At 50.8% G+C, this 20,651-nt stretch overlaps 1 protein-coding gene across 4 annotated transcripts in view; it reads left to right on the top strand.

Moving 5' to 3' along the window:
• Window positions 1-20,651, top strand: part of PLEKHG1 (pleckstrin homology and RhoGEF domain containing G1) — a 251,790-nt gene that overhangs the window by 201,067 nt on the left and 30,072 nt on the right. For all 4 annotated transcript variants that reach the window (XM_075554381.1, XM_075554382.1, XM_075554380.1 and 1 more), the window contains 3 exons: window positions 235-304; window positions 14,393-14,439; window positions 17,358-17,508. In XM_075554381.1, coding sequence (XP_075410496.1) covers window positions 235-304; window positions 14,393-14,439; window positions 17,358-17,508 — 268 coding nt within the window. The remainder of the gene's footprint in view (window positions 1-234; window positions 305-14,392; window positions 14,440-17,357; window positions 17,509-20,651) is intronic.

Here is a 20,651-nt window from a genome sequence, read left to right as displayed (position 1 = left end):
CGGGGTCTATCTCTGGGAGAGGTGGCTTACTGGTCCAACCTCTGCTCATGTCCATCTGGCTGTCTGACCGGGCCAGTCCCCTATCTAAGCAGCAGCAGCAGGTCCCTGAGCAGCACCATGAAATATGCTGCCTGGGCAGTGGCGCAGACACCGCTGGATTTGTCAGGTCTGTAATGTTTCCTTGGCTGTAGAAGTGCAGTCTCACCATTCCTGGTTCTTGTTTGTTTTTGTTAGTGAGCTCCTGCACGATTTGGAAAACTGCGACAGCGACCCTGTGGCCATCGCTGAGTGTTTCGTGTCCAAGGTAAGCAGGGGTGGTCCCTGTGGGCCAGCCAAGACGGGCAGAGGACAGAGGACCTTTCGTTTCAGAGCTGAAGTGATGGGTGGTCTGCACCAGCTGACGCCAGCCACCCGCTTCTCTGTGTGTGGTTTTGTTTGCTCGCTTGTTTCTAACCAGCAAAGAAAGGCATCCTGAGAGAAAGTAAATGTGTCTTCCCTAGGAAAAACGCTCAGTCCAGAAAGGAGTCCAAAGTGGGAGAGCCTTAGAAAAGCAGGCACGTATGAGACAACAGTAGGTCACCATGACAGTGTGAGTGTCTCCCCCAAAACACATATGGTTAACTCTCACCTCTGTGCTTGTGATGCTAATCCCGTCTGAGGACCCTCACCGCCATCGAGTTACTGCTAGCTCAGTGACCCACGGTGGCTTTCCGAGACTGTCGCTGTGTAAGGGAGTAAAAAGCCCAGTCTTTCTCCCGAGAAGCTTCTGGTGGTTTCGAACTGCCGACCATGTGGATTGCGGCCCACCTCATAACTACTACCCCACCAGGCCTCCACTCATGATGATGAGCTGCCTTTATTATGTTATGGAGACATGACCAGTGTATCATAATTCAGTCTCTTACAGATAGTTAAAAAATATCAGAGTAAGGGTTACAGCCTAGGAAACCCACGGGGGACACTTCGACCTACCCTGCAGGGTCACTGTGAGTCAGAACTGTCTCAGTGCAGGGGGTTTGGTTGGGGTTTGGGGACAAGCAAAGGGAACAAAGGGCAGGGTAGGAGGTGTCAGATGCCAGGCCACATGAAGATGAATCAATCACCCAGGAGCCAAAACTCCGAAGAGACTGGGACCTTCCTCCCAAGGCAACAAAGACAGAAAGCCTGATCCTAGAGCACGCACCCGGAATTCAGACTTCAGTCTCCTGAATAAAGCGCAAGAAAATAAGCCCCTTTGTGAGGGTGGCCCACTCGCAGTGATGCTGTTCCCGCGCCCGAGAGAACGCTGCCCGATTGGGCTCGAAGACGTGAGTAGCTGCTCTAACAAATCACAGACTAGGAGGGGTGTCCGAGCTGGCTAGTGGGGAGCAGTGGGGGATTTCAAGGTGGTTAATGGGCCACAAACCAGGTGAGCCATTTGAACCCACCAGCCCCTCCTTGGGGGAAGGCTAAGGCTTTCTACTCCCATAGTTACAGGCTCAGAAGCCCACACGGGCAGTGCTACTTTGTCCCGTAGGGTCCATATGAGTGGCCATCGACCCGATGGCAGTGAGAACAATGAAAAGTCAGTTGGGAGAATTGTGGGTACTGAGGAAATTCTGCTCAGGGCTCAAAAGGAACTGAGGAAGGCTAGAGACCAAGTCTCTATCATTGTACAGAAGCCCTGTGGTACCAGCACCAGGATGTCGCTAAATGGGTGTGTTACATGGGCTTCTGGTAAGGCTTTAAAAGAAGATGTTGAACATACAATTAAACAGTGGAGGAAAGATGGTCCTTTCGGTGCCGTGGCAAAGGACTTGTCTGAATGGCATTCGTTCGTGTATTTGGTGGAACTTGGGAAGGTGGAGCATTTGGCGTTCTGGGTAAGATGGCTCAGCAAGACTTTCAGGGTCCGTGTGGTCTTTTTCCTGGCCACTTGGTAAACACAAGAGGAAAGAGACAGATTTAAAATGAACTGGGAAAAATGAAATTAAAAAAAACACTTAAAGATTTGGAAAAATCTGTTTCCCTCTCCCCCCCCCCACTATCATCTATCATGATCTCAATTCTAGCTTGCAAGTCTGGCTAGAACAGAGGATATGCACTAGTACAGATAGGAACTGGAAACACAGGGAATTCAGGGTGGATGATCCCTTCAGGACAAGTAGTGTGAGTGGCAATACTGGGAGTGTAGAGGGAAAGTGGGTTGTAAAGGGGGAACTGATTACAAGGATCTACATGTGTCCTCCTCCCTAGGGGACAGACAACAGAAAAATGGGTGAAGGGAGACGTCGGACAGGGAAAGATACGACAAAATAATAATTTATAAATTATCAAGGGCTCATGAGGGAGGGGGTAGTGGGGAGGGAGGGGAAAAAATGAGGACCTAATGCCAGGGGCTTAAGTGGAGAGCAAATGTTTTGAGAATGATGAGGGCAATGAATGTGCAAATGTGCTTTACACAAGTGATGTATGCATGGATTGGGATAAGAGTTGTATGAGCCCCTAATAAAATGGTTAGAGAAAAAAACAACAAAGATTTGGAAAAAATCTGTTCTGCAAACGAAGAACCGGTCACCTAGAGTGTCCCACCAGAGCGCGGCTGCCCAAAGTTTGGATAGACAGAAGAAGCCTGTGGCTGATGAATCGAACCATCTACCGCAGCAAAAGACCCAGCAGCTAGGCTGAAGGGGAGAGAGGAAGAACACTGCCTGCCTCCAGGGATTCGACTAGCAGGAGACAGGGCAGAGGAGCCACCGCTGTGGTCCTGCAGGTAAAGCGCTCTCCTTGGAAACCCTTGGAAATCTGCAGAACGGCCTCACTCACAGGGACTAGCTCCACGGCTCCACAGGTTCAATGAATCCTCTTCACCACTGGTCCAGGGTGGGGCTGGCATTCAGTTAGGCTAACAACAGGATGTGTGTAGGGGGGTGGGGGGGGGCGGCGGGACACTGCACAAAGCTGAAGGGGCAGGTCACCATGTTCCAAGGGCCCTGGGGAGGCAGAGGAGGTTGGCTTGCCACTCAGATGAACTCGGAGGATTGACCCAAAGCCAAGGAGCCTGGAAGGTGGTGCTGATTCCAGAACCAAGAGGCATCCACCCTGAGTCCAAAGAGTGTGGCCAATGTCCAATTGGGCCCTATGAGCGCAGGACTCTTTTCAGCACCTGAGGACAACTGGTCAAGGTTCTGTTGAACACAAGATCATTTTTTAAAATCATTTTATTAGGGGCTCATACAACTCCTATCACAATCCATACATACATCAATTGTGTAAAGCACATTTGTACATTCGTTGCCCTCATCATTCTCAAAACATTTGCTCTCCACTCAAGCCCCTGGCATCAGGTCCTCATTTTTCCCCTCCCTCCCCACACCCCTCCCTCATGAACCTTTGATAATTTATAAGTTATTTTGTCATATCTTGGTCTGTCCCACGTCTCCCTTACCCCACTTTTCTGTTGTCTGTCCTCCGGGAGGAGGTCATATGTAGATCCTTGAAATAGGTTCCCCCTTTCCGACCCACCTTCCCTATGTCCTCCCAGTATTGTCACTCACACCACTGGTCCTGAGGGAATCATCCGCCCTGGCTTCCCTGTTTCCAGTTCCCATCTGTACCAGTTTACATTCTCTGATCTAGTCAGACTTGCAAGGTGGGATTCAGATCATGACAGTGGGTGGGGGAGGAGGAAGCATTTAGGAACTAGAGGAAGGTTGTATTTTCCATCATTGCTACATTGCACCCTGACTGTCTCGTCTCCTCCCTGAGACCCTTCTGTAAGGGGATGTCCAGTGGCCTACAAATGGGCTTTGGGTCTCCACTCCACTCATTCACTATGGTAAGATTTTTTTGCGATCACAAGTTGTCAAGGGATCAGGTAACAGGCATCATCAGAACAAAAAGATCATTTTTAAGGATTGCCACAGTCCATTGACAGGGAACTGCCAGCAATCAAGCCAGATTGGGAAGAGGATGTGGAAGGAGGGGGCCAGCATTGCCGATGTCAGGTGGATCGTGGCTGAAAGCAGTGAATCCCAGAAAGATGTTTGCCTGTGCTTTACTGACAAGACAAAGGCATCGTAAGTGCGCATCATAACTCATCTTGGACGGCACTGAGAAGAAGGGGGACCCCAGAGCACTTCATCACGCTCCGGCAGAACCTGTGCAACAATAGGCCTTGTTCGAACAGGACAAGGCGATAACTACATGGGTTAGCAACAGGAAAGGTGTGTGCCACGGGTGTATATTTCACCGTACCTACTCAATCTCTGATGAGCAGATATCCCAAGAAATATGAAGGGCAGGGCATCGGGGTTGGAGGGAGCCTCATCGACAGCCTCCAACAGGCAGACGCGACATGCTGACAGCAAAGACTTGAAGCAGGGACTTGACTACAACCTTCTCATGTAGAGTCCCCCTCAGCACAAAGTAAATAAAAGTCCTCGCACCTGCACCAGTCAGGAACATCGCTAAGTGGGAAAGATTGATGTCATCAAGAATGCCATTTTAGGAGACGAGGTCAGGGGGCAGTATAGCACCGATGAGACATACAACTTCCCTCTATTTCTTTCATGCTTCCTCCCCCACTATCATGATCCCAATTCTACCTTACAAATCCGGCTAGACCAGAGCATGTACACTGGTACAGATAAGAGCTCACAACAAAGGGAAATCCAGGACAGATAAACCCCTCAGGACCAATAGTGAGAGTAGAGAGGAGGGGAAGGGGAAGGTGGGGAGAGAAAGGGGGAACTGGTCACAATGATCTACCTAGAACCCTCTTCCTGGGGGACAGACAACAGAAAGTTAGTGAAGGGAGACATCAGTCTGTGTAAGACATGAAAAAAATAATTTATAAATCATCACGGGTTCATGAGGGGGCAGAGAAAATGAGCTGATACCAAGGGCTCAAGTAGAAAGGAGATGTTTGGAGGAGGAGGAGGAGGATGGCAACATAGGTACAGGTGTGCTTGACACAATGGATGGATGCATGGATTGTGATAAGGGCTATACGCTGCTCCAATGAAACAATTTTAAAAACTCCTTGGCCTCGTGCTGTCCTGCCAGCTCATTAGCCATCCTGACTGTCCTCACCACCCACAGCAGAAACAGTGGCGGGCCAGGGTTTGACTGGCAACGCTTCACACGCAGCAGTTCACGGGTGCTTGCGAGGAGCCAGAGATCTGAAACGTAAGAGGCCACTCTTTACAAAGAGACTGTCCTCCCCTCGTGACAGCAGGTTTCCAGAGAAAGCAACCTTGCGGTTGAAGCATCTCCTTTAGAGCCCACGGCTTCAGTTTGGAAAACCTCGGGCAGAAATGGCTTTACAGCAAGGCTTCAGAGGATCACTGCCGTGATAGGTTCCTTTGCACTGTGATCGTGTATGAAGGTTTCAGCAAGGTGTGCCATGGGACCTTGGGGCTGGGCACCGGAGAATTTTCTCATCAAGGTCCCAGCGGGAACAGAGAAGCCCTTCGAGCCTGACTTGGCTCCTGATTGGCATCAAGTGGCCCCGTTGGGGGCGCTGCAGAGCCCATCCGATGGCTGTGAACCCCCACCTAACACCCTGCGGTTTATGGACTTCGCTCATAAAACTGTCTCCTGCCTTCGAGGTTGTGTGTCTACAAAACGTTTGCATGCACATGCCTGTACGCTTCTTCTCACACGCGGCCTGGGTCACCCTGGGTTCCCCTAAAGGATTTGAGGCCCAGGAAGAAATGGGTAAGAAAGATAAGCCGAGGATATCAAAGAAGACGTGTTCAAATAACCGCAGCCCACAGGCAGCCTTAGAAGTTGGCGGAAGCGTTGGGGTGCTCGCTGGTAACTGTCATCAGAAGCCTGATTAAAGAGGCTCCAGCAGATGCTTGAGTCTGGCCTAATTATTCCCATGAAAGTCTGTTTATGCGCCACGTGGCCAACTCCCAGATCTCCCCTTTCACGGTGACACTGCCAAGGGTAATAACTAGACCAGCTTCAGCCCTCCGTGCACTCGCATGGGGATGGGGATGGGTGAGGGTGCGGGGCTCTGGCACAGCCGGCTCCTCACTCAGCACCCTGAAATCTGGATGATGCGAACTTCCCCTGAGACTCGGACAGCTGCCTAGTGCTGGGGAGGAATGGAGAATTGCTTTAATTGCCAGGCCAATCAGGGCTTCTGCTTTTATCTGAATCACTGGGGCTTACCGGGACGTGCGCCCTGGCCCTCGCCTGCGCCGGCAGGGTGTGTAGCTTAAAGATGCCCTTCCCCACGCAAGCACGGTCCAGTTGCCTCTTAAGAGCTGCGTTGGTGATGGCGATGGGAAGGAGCTTTCCTCCTGGCCTCCAGGATGCCTGAGCCACCTTCCAGCTGACGGTTCTGGAAACTCCTGGAACTGGCTTCCTTTGTTCCAGAGACTCTGGGGAACTTCCTCCTCCCATGGCAGCATCCCCACCCAGAGGTGCCTTTCTCCTCTCTCTGTCACCCCACCCGCTCGCTGGAATTATCCTCAGAAGGTGCTGTCAGCAGGCATTCATATCACAAGAGTGAATTCCAGTCAATGTGCCCTGAACTTTGGTTTCTTGACGCTCACTGCCAACTCCCAGCGAGCCTATAGGACAGGGTGGAACCTCTGAGGGTCCGAGACTCACTCTTTCCGGGGTTAAAAAGCCCCGTTTCTAACTGCCCACCCTGCAGATTGCAATCTATGGAGAAACCACGAGGACACCACCCAGGCTCCCAATGGCCCTCACCCTTTTCTATTTCCTCAGTGTCCAGTGAATGTTTTCCAGGAATACGACAGTAAGGGGGCGCTGGGGTGAAGAGAAGGAGGATGGGTCCGGTGACAGAAGAAACCCCACGATGTTAACAGTTCTTGGCACGGGTTATTCATTCAGTAAATAGGTGGGAGCTTGTAGGCCCAGGAGCCAACCTTGCCTAGCTCATGAGTTAGCGCTTTCAGAAATACCTGTCTCCATTCTCTACCTTCTCTAATTGCAATTTAAAAGACTGAATAATTAGAAAACTCAAAAACCAAATTCATTGTCAACGAGTCGATTCTTCATAGTGACCTCATACCCTGTCAGACAGGGTAGAACTGCCATGTGAGTTTCTAGAGAAGCTAGCGGCTTTGAACTGCCAACCTTGCACTTAGCAGCCCAACATGTAACCACAGTGGCAGCCAGGCTCCCGAATAGTTAGAAGGAAGTATACCTTGTTGACGATCTCGGGGTGGCACAAACGATTCCCTTCCAACCACTAAGGTATTGGAGATTGAGCACCACCTCAGCGATGTGGAAGAAAGACCTGGCTGTCTGCTTCCGTGGAAATGACAGTCGGGCAAGCTTTATGCAGCAGATGTCGTCTGTAGCACACTGGGTTGCCATGAGCAGATTCCACTTGGCAGCAACAGCTATATATGTGTGATGGCATACACACTTTATCAATACCTACTTCTAACGCCTTTACAAGCATTAGGGAGTGGCCTGAGATATAGCAAAGGATGAGAGCAAGAGGGACACTTGCCACCAGGCTCAAGTACAGGTGCAGTGACCACAATATGAAAGGTACCTGTCTGCTCACAAGTGGCTGTTCTCAATGTTAGTTCATCTGGGCTGGGGTTATAATTTAAACATTGCCCCTGGACATTCCAACTCTGTGGATCGTAACAAACTATGGATAACCTTGAGAAAACTGGGAATTCCAGAACACTCCATTGTGCTCATTCAGAATTTCTACATGGATCAAGAGGCAGTTGTGCGAACAGAACAAGGGAATGCTGCCTGGTTTAAAATCGGAGAAGGTGTGTGTCAGGGCTGTATCATCTTAATCTATATGCTGAGCCAACATCTGAGAAACTGGATTATCTGAAGAAGAGCATAGCACCGGGATTAGAGGAAAGCTTGCTAACAACCTGTGATACGCAGGTGACATGACCTTGCTTGCTGAAAGTGAGGAGGACTTGAAGCACTTGCTGATGAAGATCAAGGATTACAGCCTTCGGTGTGGATGACAACTCAATGTAAAAAAGACCAACATCCTCACAACTGGACCAGTAGGTAACATCATGATAAATGGAGAAAAGATTGATGGGGTCATGAATTTTGTTCTGAGCATGGAATGGTCATGGAAGCAGCAGTCAAGAGATCCAACAATGCATTGCATGGAGCAAATCTGCTGCACAGACCTCTTTAAAGTGTTGAAGAGCAAGGATGTTACTTTGAAGACTAAGGTGAGCCTCACCCAAGCCTGGTATTTCCAGTCACCTAATTGGCATGTGAAAGTTGTACATTGACTATGGAAGAACTGACACATTTGAATCATGGGGCTGGAAAAGAATAATGAGAGTACAAGGGACTGCTCAAAGAACAAATACATTTGTCTTGGCAGAAGTATTGCCAGAATGTTCCCTAGAAGCAAGGATGGTGAGATTTAGTCTCATGGATTTTGAACTTGTTATCAGGAGAGATCCCTCCCTGGAGAAGGGCATCATGCTTGGGGAAGCAGAGGGGCAGTGACAAAGAGGAAGGCCCTCACCAAGATGGACAGACACAATGGCTTCCACGGTGGGCTCAAGCAGAGGAACGATTGTGAGGATGGCACAGGACCGAGCAGTGGTTAGTTCTGTTTCTGGAGCCGGTAAGACCTCGGTTCCGGGCTTTGCATCACAAGAGAATTCACGCCGAAGCCCGTTGTGTAATCCAAGTGAGTTTTTATGAAGGACAAGACAAGTTTCAGGTTTTACAGTCCCAAAGGGGTTCACAACTGGGCCCGAACCACCATGTGGAAAAGAGCACCCACACGAATGGATCTTTGGGGGAGACCCCAGGAAGCCAGAAGCCCAAGAACCCTAGAGGCTGAGAGCATGTGGGCCAAGAGGCAATGGGCCTCCCTGAGAAGGCCCAGAGTGGGCACATGTGCACCCTTCCCCTCCCCCTGCCTCTCTCTGACCAGGAGCAGGGTAAGAGAGAGTCCCAGAGCATGCTCCCTGTCTTTATTGTAGAGCACCCCCTGCCTGGGGGAAGGCGTGATTGATGGTGTTGGTTGACCCCACTGGCTGAGTAGGCCCATGTGGGTGATGTCATGAGCCTGGGACTAGTTTGACCCACCCAGGTGTACCCCCACCTCGCTCAGGGGCTTGAGTATGAGCATGCTCAGTCTGGGATCTTCGTAGGTGTCTAATGGTTGCTTGATTTCTTTCCAACCTCCTCTGTGGGGGCCTTTGCAGGCATGGGAGGGACCACTCCTGGTCCCTAAGCTAGCTCCCTAACAGGGCCACTGTGAGTCAGAATCAACTCGATGGCAACTAGCAACACCATCACCTCCTCCTCCCATGTTAAGGGCTGCCTCAAGGTCTTCATCACCCTCGATAAGCCTCTGGGGTGGAATATATCCGAAGTAATAGACATTTAAGGATTAAAGACCCAGGAGGTATTGATTTTTTGTGTAAAAGAGGCCTACAGAGCTTTCGAAATCTCAGATCAGATCTGCATGTGTTCCTGTATGAAGGGTGGCTGGCTGATTTAAACCAGAACAGAGCCATGCTATTACAAACGCAGCCACGTCCAAGTGCACAGACCTCTGGAGGCTTTAGAGGGGCTGTGCGTGAGAGAGGTTCAGGGTGTGGTGCAATTTGGACATCTCTGCAGGGAGGCTGTTGTTCCTAGAGCTGGCAGGACTTCATTCTTAACAATCTCAAGGGTTCAAGGAAGGCAGCCTTGTGGGACTGAATCCCAGGAGGATGAAACAGGTAGCTAGGAGAAAGTACCGGAAAACCCAGGGAGTGCTCGGGGCTGCTATTAATGTATTTGCTAAGAAAACCCTAAGCTGATCCTTGGCTGGCCTCTCTCTTCTCTGGAATCAGGGCAGGTCACTCACTGCCTTCAGGAGCCACATGGGTGACTGTGGAGCAGGACGGGGCCAGGGGAGGGAACAGGAGTCTAGGTACTTGCCTGCTCTCTGCAGACACTGATTGACATGAGACGCTGAGGCCCAGTACTGATGGAGCATCCAGGTTCTCAGGGGAAGCCAGACTTCATAGCATTCTTATAAGACCTTCCAACTGTTAATGGTTGGCAGCATTGTGTGTGTGTGTGTGTGTGTGTGTGTGTGTGTGTGTGTGTGTGTCTGTTAAATACTCTGCTCTACAGCTTGGCCACTCACTGTGCTGGCAAGGCCATGAGGAAGAGGGCACTCTTGTACCTGGAAAGTCAAAGTACTCAGAGTCTACGGACAGGAGCCGGTAACATCCTGGACCACACAACTCGACTTCCAGACATCTATTCCAAACATAACACTGGCACAAATCTAACACGTGCGGTGCTGTTTTTAGGGGGAATATTTGCTCCTTCCAGAGACTGCAAACAAATGCCTGTCAACTGGAAGCTAGTTGAGTTGACTATAGTAGATCCACTTAATGAAGCTCCCTTTAGCAGTAAAAACAGTTTGTTTCTGTCCGGGCCTCTGGAGCAGAGAGAGAGAGACATAAAAATAACAGAAGTTAAGAAAGCGTGTGCAGCACAGTGGTTCTCAGAGTGTGGTGCCTGGACAAGGAGCATCAACATCACTTAGAATTGTATGAGAAATGCACACTTTGTGGAAACCACGACGGCAACATATGCACAGATGTGCTTGATACAATTGCTGGATGGGTTGTGATAAGAGCCGTAAGAACCCCCAATAAAATGATTTATTAAAAAGAGAAAGGAGATACACATTTTGGTCCCCACCCTGATCCACTGAGTGAGAAACGCTAGGGGTGAGGGTCATCAACCTCATTTTCACTCGCCCTCCTGTTGATGATGGGCTACCCTGTAGTGCACTCTGAGCCTCACTGGTAGAGCACGTTATGGGCAACTAAGCTGGGAGAATGCCTATATTTAGATATACATGTTTACCAAAAGATAAGCTGTAAAGTTGAAAGATGAGTCAACTGTAGGGAAAGAGAGGGAAGAGACTGGAATAGAAGCTAGACTTCTTTGACTTGACATTTCTGGGAGAACTGACTTTGAAGCCACGTAGCTATTCAACAGAATTATTCTATAAAATAAAGGCTTATAAATACAGTTGAAATTGAGCATTGAAATCCAGACAATGCAAAAAACCGAGCTGTGTACGTTTCCAGTCGGGTGGTGTCTTAACCGTACAGAGAGAATACCAACTGACATAGAAGCAACACAAAGATCAAAGCCTTTGGTGTGGATGACTCCTCAATATAAGACCAGGTGGGCCAGTAAGTCACCTCACAATAAGCCGAGACAAGAGGGAAGTTGTCAAGGGGTTCAGTCTACTTGGATCCACAATCAGTGCTCAAGGAAGCAGCAGTCAGGAAATCAAATAACCTACTGAATTGGGAAAATTATCTAACACATTTTAAAAAGCAAAGATATTCCTGCTCAGAGCACCCAATGCACCGAGAGGACCATAGGGCTGGCCCCACCATGAGACATGATGTCCCTCACTGGCCCCTAGCACTATGGGGACAACACTGGAGACACAGTGCAGGAATTGTGCCCGATCTGACCCCACCATACTGGGGCGAAACACTGAGGGCATGCAACAGAGCAGCAAGGGGGGTGACGTGATGAAATCCCTGGGGCATACCAAAGATAGAGTTTGGAGACAGAGGGTGGCGCCCCATCAGACTCGACTGGAAAATAGTCCAGCAAGCAGACCTTGAACTATTAAAAAAACAAACAAAAAAGCAAAGATGTCGCTCTGAGGACTAAGGTACCCCTGGCCCATGCCATGCATCTTCCGTTGCTTCTCAGTCATGTGAAGGCTGGGCAATGGGTCAGGAAGCGTGAAGAATAATGAGTGGATTTGCATTATTGCGCTGACGAAGGGTATCCACCGCACCCTGGGCTGCCAGCGGAATGAACAAACCCATCTTGGAAGAAACGCAGCTAGAATGCTCCTGTGAGGAGAAGATGGCCAGGCTTTGTCTCGTGTACTTTGGACCTGTAACCGGGAGACATCGGTCCCTGGAGAAGGGCATCCTGCTTGGTAAAGTAGAAGGTCAGAGACAGAGAGGAGACGCTTCGAATCAGTTGTAACATCTACTGCCGTTCTCATTCACTGGTGGGTTTTGATCATTGGATATGGAAGTTGCCATTTCACCCTTCTCGGAGTATCCTTTCACAGCAGACAATTTTAATATCCTATTTCCACAAACTTGATAAGAATAAGGTTCATCCATCTATAGACAATTGGTCATCCCCATACAGAGGGTCACAAGGAAGAGACGAGCCAGTCAGGGTGCAGTGTAGTACCAATGAAACACACAACTTTCCTCTACTTTAATGGTTCCCCCCGAGCCCCCACCCCCTACTATCATGATCCCAATTCTACTTTACAAATCCGGGTAGACCAAAGGATGTATACTGGTACAGATCAGAGCTCACAACACAAGGAATTCAGGACCAATAATAAGAGTAGTGATACTAGGAGGGTAATGGGAAGGTGGGGAGAGAAAGAGGGAACTGATCACAAGGATCTACATATAACCTCTTTCCAGGGGGATGGACAACAGAAAAGTGGATGAAGGGAGACAGCAGTTGGTGTAAGACAATGAAAAAAAATCTGTAAATTATCAATGGTTCATGAGGGAGGGTGGGGGAGGGGAAATGAGCTGAAATCAAGGGCTCAAGTAGAAAGAAAATGTTTTGAAAATGATGGCAACAAATGTACAAATGTGCTTGACACGATGGATGTATGGATTATAATAAGAGGTGTAAGAGCACCCAATAAAATGATTTTTTAATCCTTTTATTAGAGGCTCATACATCTCTTATCACAATCCATACATACATCAATTGTGTAAAGCACATTTGTACACTCGTTGCCCTCATCATTCTTAAAACATTTGCTCTCCACTTAAGCCCCTGGCATCAGGTCCTCATTTTTCCCCTCCCTCCCCACTCCCCTCTCCCTCGTGAACCCTTGATAATTTATAAATTATTATTTTGTCATATCTTTCCCTGTCCAACGTCTCCCTTCACCCACTTTTCTGTTGTCCGTCCCCCAGGGAGGAGGTCACATGTAGATCCTTGGAATTCATTCCCCCTTTCCAACTCACCCTCCCTCTATGTTCCCAGTATTGCCACTCACCCCACTGGTCCTGAAGGGATCATCAGCCCTGGATTCCCTGCGTTTCTGGTTCCTATCTGTACCAGTGTACATCTTCTGGTCTAGCCAGACTTTCAAGGGAGAATTGGGATCATGATAGTGGCGGAAGGGGTTGGGGTCAGAAGCATTTAGGAACTAGAGGAAAGTTGTATTTTTCATCGTTGCTACATCGCAGCAAGTCCCCTCTGCAAGGGGATCTCCAGTGGCCTACAAATGGGCTTTGGTTCTCCACTTGGCACTCCCCCCCTCCCACATTCACTATGGTATGATTTTTTGTTCTGATGATGTCTGATACCTGATCCCTTTGACACCTCGAGATCTCACAGGCTGGTGTGCTTCTACCATGTGGGCTTTGTTGCTTCTGAGCTAGATGCCACTTGTTTACCTTCAAGCCTTTAAGACCCCAGACGCTATATCTTTTGATAGCCGAGCACCATCAGCTTTCTTCACCACATTTGCTTATGCACCCATTTGTCTTCAGTGATCATATTGGGAAGGTGAGCACACAATGATACGATTTTTTGTTCTTTGATGCTTGATAACTGATCCCTTCAGCACCAAAGTTATTTTTTTAAAGAAAGATTACATCTAAAGAACTAAGACGGCCGCAGAAATGAGATGAGGTGCTAGGGATCTGGGAGTGTGCTTGGTGTGTATGGACCAGGAGGCTCAGAGCCTGCTCTCAGAAAGATGTGTGTTCATCATTCCACCAACACCACGTGCCACAGGAACATAATGCGGCCCCTGCTTTGGAAGAGTGTGGCAGTCCCGCATGAAAGTTAGGCTGAGAAGTGGACAAGGCCATGTGGGTTGATTAGGTAGGCACTCTAGGAGAGGTAAATAGGGTTGAGGAAGCCCAGAATCAGAGCAGCTGGCTCGGCCTGGAAGATCAGGAAAGTTTCCTGGGAGGAATTCAGGCCCAACTTCCATATCCAAGGATGGCCGGTGGCCTTCCAGTGACAAAGGTAGAGAGAGAGTGGATACCGCCCCCAGTTTGCACCACCGGACAAAGACATTGTCGTTTTGCCTCAGACCTGCCTCCAATTCATAGTGACACAGCAGATGCTCCATCAATGTGTATTGAACTCAAGGCCAAGTGTGTGCAGACTCCCAACATGAACACAGTGGGGGTGGGGGAATCATAGGGCTGGATGGGCCATGCAACTGGCTGTCCTGTGGACTAAGATGCAGGCCACGTGTGATTTGAGCAACAGACTAGACGGCGTGACCGCTGTTTCTCGTTCTTGCTTTTAAGTGCATGTAGACGACTGTGCATTCTTGTGCCTGAAAGTCTCTCTTCTGTCCTTGCAGAGTGAAGAATTCCACATCTACACCCAGTATTGCACCAACTACCCCCGGTAGGTCAGCCCGCGGGCACATACCCTTCTGTGCTCCTTCAGATGGTCTGCCCCATACCAAGGCTTGCTAGGAGTGTGTGCCTGGGGCATTCCGGTGGGATGGGGTCAGGAGTGGGGGTGGCTGCAAAATGACAGTAGTCCTTGTCCTTTAGAGAGCACTTGTCAACTTGCAGCACTGAGCAAGGATGGCCAGGAGACCCAGGTCCTGATACCCGCAGGCTCTGGGGCTCCCAGAAAGCCTTGTGGTCTGGAGGCCATTGTGGGGAAAACAGTCTCTGAAAAGAGTAGAGACTGCCCCCAAGCAGCTTCCATGGAGAATGAAGGAAACCTGCTGTGCTTGGCTGAGCTTTGTCCCCAGCCCTTGTCTCTGTGTGCCCCACCTGTCAGAACTTGGGGAGCACTTCTCATGAGCGTCTGGGTGGTGCAGTGGGCTCAGTATTCAACTGCTGAGAGGTGGCTGGGGGGCCCCTCCAGAGTGGCCCCTGAGAGTCCACGGTCTTGAGAACCCCAGGAACTGTAGTTCCCCTCCACGTCAGCTGGTGTGCGTGTGCGTGTGTGCGTGTTTATGGGCGTGTGTGTGCATGTGTATGCGCACATTTGTGTGTATGTGTGTGTGTACATGTGTGCTTGTGTGTGCGCGCGTGTATTAATGAGTATAATTTAACTGCTTGGAATCTACTTCATAGCTGTGTGTGTGTGTGTGTGTGTGTGTGTGTGTGTGTGTGTGTGTGTGTGAGAAAGAGAGAGAGATAATGAGTCTATAATTTAACTGGTTGAAATCAACTTGATAGCTGGGTGTGTGTATTAATAAATCTATTACTGCGGGGAAATAGGTCCTGCTTTTGCTCTCAATTTCATGGGGCTAAGGGACAGGAAAAGCCACCACCAGCCTGGCTGAGCAAAGGCGCCCTGTGCATACTCCCTCAGCTATCAGTACCCCTCTTTCTGTACCCTCAGGGAATCATTACTCCCGTTACTATTTCTGTAGGGTTTAGCTAGCTTGGATTTCATGCATCGAACAATAATTATACACATAAATATATGTATGTCTAACAGGAATAATGAGGTAAAGCTAAGACCATAATAATACGGAGACCAAGGCTGCAAATCTTTATGGAAGCAGACAGGCCTCATCTTTCTTCTGCCCAGAGGCTGGTGGATTTGAACCACCGATGTGGCAGTTAGCAGCTTTGCAATGCCTGGTTTTCCATATCCATCCTGAACACATATTACTGACTTGAGAAGAAAGGGCTTGAAATTTTTTCCACCTACTTGCATCCACATTGTAAAGCCCACAGATTTTTAATTCGTGGATGTGTGTGTGTGTGTATGTGTGTGTATGTGTGTGTGTGTGTGTGTAGTCACATGCCAACACAATGCTAGTCATTCTCTTGGGGGAGCAGGGAGGAAGGGGGGCATCACTGGGACCACCCTGCTCATGCAGGAGGGCCTGAGCCTTATTCAGAAGGCAGCTTCCCAGGGAAGGCCCCTAGGGGCAGGATGGGATCTGCCCAAGGATTCTCATGCAGAGCCTGGCCTGAGGGAAGGGTCTCTGTGGCGGGCTACCCCGTGAGCGTGTGCAGTGCATGTAGCCCACAGGGGTGACCAGTGGGGAGTGCAGGTGTTCCAACACGGGACTGTGCCTCCTGAGAAGTTGGGGTGAGCTGCCATCCTGCCGGCCCCCAAATCCCAGTGACCCCACAATGGTGATCTGCCCTGCACCGTCCCCATGATTAGTGGCAGAGCCAACTGTTGTGAGGCACAGGGTTTCCCTGGTTTGATTTGGGGCATGGATTGCCAGGCCTTTCTTCCTAGCCCATCTTGGCCTAGAAGCTCTGCAAAACACTGTTCAGTGTTAGGGTAGCATACAAGACTCTATGGACCGATAAATAGCGGCTATACATGGGGTGCAGTGGCCGGATGGGGGCCCACGGAGCGTGAGGACTCTGCCTCTGAGCTTCTGAGAGCATTCTGCGGACAGGTTTGTGTTGGCCAATCCAGTCTTTCGGTCTCAGCAGAACCACTGAGGAGCATGGCCTCACCTGCCGAGCAGAGGAGCTCCTTGTTACTTATGCAGGGTACCAGCTGTATACTGCGGCTTCCTTAGTACATGGTACCAGCTGTATACCAGCCTCCTTAGCACATGGTACCAGCTGTATACTGCGGCCTCCTTAGTACATGGTACCAGCTGTATACTTCAGCCTCCTTAGTACGTGGTACCAGCTGTATAATGCGGCCTCCTTACTACGTGGTACCAGCTGTATACTGCGGCCTCCTTAGTACATGGTACCAGCTGTATACCAGCCTCCTTAGTACATGGTACCAGCTGTATATTTCAGCCTCCTTAGTACATGGTACCAGCTGTATACCAGCCTCCTTAGTACATGGTACCAGCTGTATACCAGCCTCCTTAGTACATGATACCACCTATATACCCACCTCCTTTGCACAGGGTGCCAGTTGGATCGCTTCTTCTTGGGGCTTGATGCTGGCTGTACACCGGCCTCCACCATGCATGTGTCAGCTATATACTGACCACCCTGTAGGGTCTGACCACTGTTGTGCAGTGTGAGTTCCCCATGAAGCCTCCCAGCTCAGGGACCCCTGGGAGCTGAATGAAATCCAGCTCCAGCCCCCTTGCCCTCCCCTGTCCCCTGGCACAGGATGGGAGACTTCATCTTCCAGAAGGAAAGCAAGCACTTCTTAGAAGTCCTGTGCCCATAACCAGGCTGCCCCTGGGGATGGCACCTTTGTAGCCCTGTCTGCCCAGAGGGATGCCTCTCCAAATTTGCCAAACGGTGGTCCCCTGCAACTCCCCTGCCCAGTTTGGGCGTTTGCCTTCACACTGGCTGTTAAAGCTCCCGTGTCCTGTTCCATGTTCCACTTTGGTTTGGAACACCCTGTTGTCCCTCCTGCAGGTCGGTGGCGGTGCTGACCGAGTGTATGAGGAACAAGATGCTGGCCAAGTTCTTCCGGGAGCAGCAGGAGGCTTTGAAGCACTCGCTGCCCCTGGGCTCCTATCTCCTGAAGCCGGTGCAACGGATCCTCAAGTACCATCTCCTCCTGCACGTGAGTGTCTGCCCGGCTGGCCTGCCTGCCCGGGGCAAGGAACAGGGTGTTTATGCTAAGTTCAGATGGAAAGATTGAAGACACAGTGGGCACATGGAAGTGTTTTCCATGCTCATACTGTACAGCCAACTCCTCTGCTCTGCGGAATTAGCGGTCTGTCTATGCTGGGCCCGCAGCCCAGGACCAAGTGCGGAATAAAAGGGTTAATGCGACTGTGTCTCAGGCCACTGCCTAGGCTGGGACAGCTGTGGCAGCAAGCTGTCCTCCCAGGGAAACCAGCTGTGCAGATTCTGATTAGACTCAGTGGGGCCAGATGAAAAGTCACGTCTCCTTGCTTGACTCTCGCCTAAAGCAAAGAGAAGGGGCTGGGCCAGAGGGGATGGGTGAGCATCAAGACGAACGACCTCGGAGCTGGGTTTCCAGCCACTTCCGGCCACCTGTACAGAGGGACCTGGCTGGAACTAACCAGACACGTGAACGTTCAAGCCCACTCAAAGGCACTGCAGAGGAAAGGCCTGGCAACCTAGTCCCCAAAAGACAGCCATCGAGAACCAACCCTCTGGAGCAGACTACTCCAACACCCGTGGGTCACCTGGGGTCAGAATAGACTTGACAGCAACTGGTTAGTTGTTGCAAGGAGAGACCTTGGAAACAAGGGAGAGTCCTTGTTTCTGGTCCTTTCTAAATAAGCTTGTGACCGGTCCCTGGATGGCTCCAGTGCTTCCCTTAGCTGCTCACCAAAAGGCTGGCATCTCAGACCAGACAGCAGTACTGTCAGGGGAGATCGTGGCCAGGTGAGCCCGAGGAAGCTCAGCTCTGTCTAACACAGGACTTCAAACCCGGCACCAGGCTTGGGTTTTCAGGTATTTCAGGACCTGTGTTGAAACGGGAGTGTGATGGAAAGCCATCTTCAATCTGTTGGTAAGATGTGCTCCCGTTTGCAGCACGGGGGACAAAAGGCCCCAAGGGATGCCTGTCTCATTTGTCCTTGCTCACTGTGTCTCTCCGAGTCCTGTCACCTCCCTAGACAGCCCACACATGGGGCGTCCAGGGCAGGACTGTGTCTCTCCACATCCTGTCCCCTGTCCATCTTCCCCGTGGCCCGAGAGGCGTGGGTCGGACTGCAGCGCTGCTGTGGATTCCTCTGCATGCTTCAGGGCAGCGTCCTCCTCCGTTGCTCCTCCCTGCATCAGCCTGAGCCTGCGGGCAGTTTCTATGCGCCTCTCGAAATGCTTCCATCCAGGGCAGTCGTTTCGGGTCGGCTCAGTGCCCACCCGTGGAAAATTGCAAAAGCTTCTGTCACCCAGCTTCCCAGAAACGTCTCGCCTTGTCTGTTTGCTGCCAGCTCCTGCAGAGATCTTACCTGCCCAGGGACCCGGCCAGGGAGCCTCCTTCACGGTTGAAGTTGGTCCTAAGCCCTTGGTGGATGGAGTGGATTCTTGTCCTAAATCAGTGTCCCAACCCAAACTCACTGCCATCAAGCCGATGCCGACTCCGTGACCCCATTCGTCAGAGTAGAGCTGCTCCTTTGCGTTTCTGAGACTGGAGTTCTTTGCATGATCAGACAGCCCCCTCTCTCCCACGGAGCAGCTGGGCAGGTGTCAGAAGATGAACTTGTGGTGAGCGGCTCAAGGTTTCCTCCGTTGGGCTGCCCGAGCTCCTTGATGCCTGGCCATTCTTACAGATCAAATAATACCGATCCTTGCTAAGTGCTGCTAAATGTGACAGCTCAGGCTTAGGCATGTGTGTCCTCAGGTGGATTCTGCCCCGTAGCAACCCTGTAGGACAGAGGAGAACTGCCCCCATCAAATGCCCTAGGCTAAAATCTTTACAAGATCAAGTGACCAGTTCTGTTCTTCCCCAGAGCCACCGGTGGGATGGAACTGCCAACACAGTACAGGAACCCCCCACCCAAAACCTCAAACTGGCTGCCATTGAGTCAATTCTGACATAGCAACCCCCTAGGACAGAGTAGAACTGCCCCTGTGCACCCCAAGACTGTCACTCTTACAGGAGTGGAAATCCCCCTGTTGAATGCGAGGCCGCCAGGGCGCTATGATGGAGAGAGATGGACTGGTAAAGACAGGGCTGGGTTAATCCACAAACTATGGCTGCCTCTGAAGCCATTCTGCTTTGAGAGTTGGCTTAGAGGCTCCTCTCTGTGTGACCCCTGTCACCCTGAAGCCCTAGAGCAGCCAGGAAGATCCGCACAGGAGTTTGCCCTGTTCTGTCCAGTCGGCTCTGGGATGAGCAAGCTACCTCACCGTCTGAAAGAAGGAGCGAGGGGAAAAGAAAATTAAACACCGCTGTCCCTCTTGACTCTTCCCAGAAGGCATAACCCTGGCTCTGAGGCTGGGAACAGAACTGGATCCTCTTCCAGTTTGTTTGCAGGTGCAAAACAGGGCTGCCTAACAGCCCCCACCCTACCCCACCCACCCTGAGTTACTGGGTGTGGCCACAAAATGACAGAGCAGAGCTTCCTGGGTGCTGCCAGCAAGATCCAACCTCTGCCCTTGATTAACCGGAGGAGTGTGGGTGTGTGCAGCCAAGATGACCAAATCATCTAATATTTCTTTCTCCCAGCTCGAGTTCCCATTCTTGTTGCTGCTTCAGACTAATAAGCTATGACTGACCACCTAGCTCTCTGCTGAAGAGCCCTGGTGGCGTAGAGGTGACGCGTTGGGCTCCGCACCCCAAGTTGAGCAGTTTGGAATCACCAGCTGCTCCGTGGGAGAAAGAGAGGCTTTCTGCTCCCATGAAGAGCTGCAGTCTGGGGAACCCACAGGGGCCGATCCACCCGGCCCTATCGCTGTAGGGTTGCAATGAGCTGCCCTCCACGTGCGGGCAGGGAGTTTGGCCGTGGGTTTGAGTTGTCTGTTGAGCTAAGGATCAAAGGCACTGGGAGAGAGCCCCCAGCCGTGGAGCCTGGGGGAGCGGAGAGGTCCGCATCTTATGGGGACAGAGCGCAAGAGCAAGAACTGTATTCCTGCCGACTGCACCACGGGGCCACCAGAAGACAGAATTCTCTCTGTCCACTGGGATGTCCGTCATAATCATCACGTCTTTGTGAGACACGCTGGCCTGCGGCACTGGCTTGTTCCACGCTCTGCCTTGAGAACCCTGACTTTGCTCTCATGGTTCCT

Source organism: Tenrec ecaudatus, chromosome 7 (genome assembly GCF_050624435.1).
Source record: "Tenrec ecaudatus isolate mTenEca1 chromosome 7, mTenEca1.hap1, whole genome shotgun sequence".
NCBI classification, from domain to species: Eukaryota; Metazoa; Chordata; class Mammalia; order Afrosoricida; family Tenrecidae; genus Tenrec; species Tenrec ecaudatus.
This window is presented reverse-complemented; position numbering and strand designations above follow the sequence as displayed.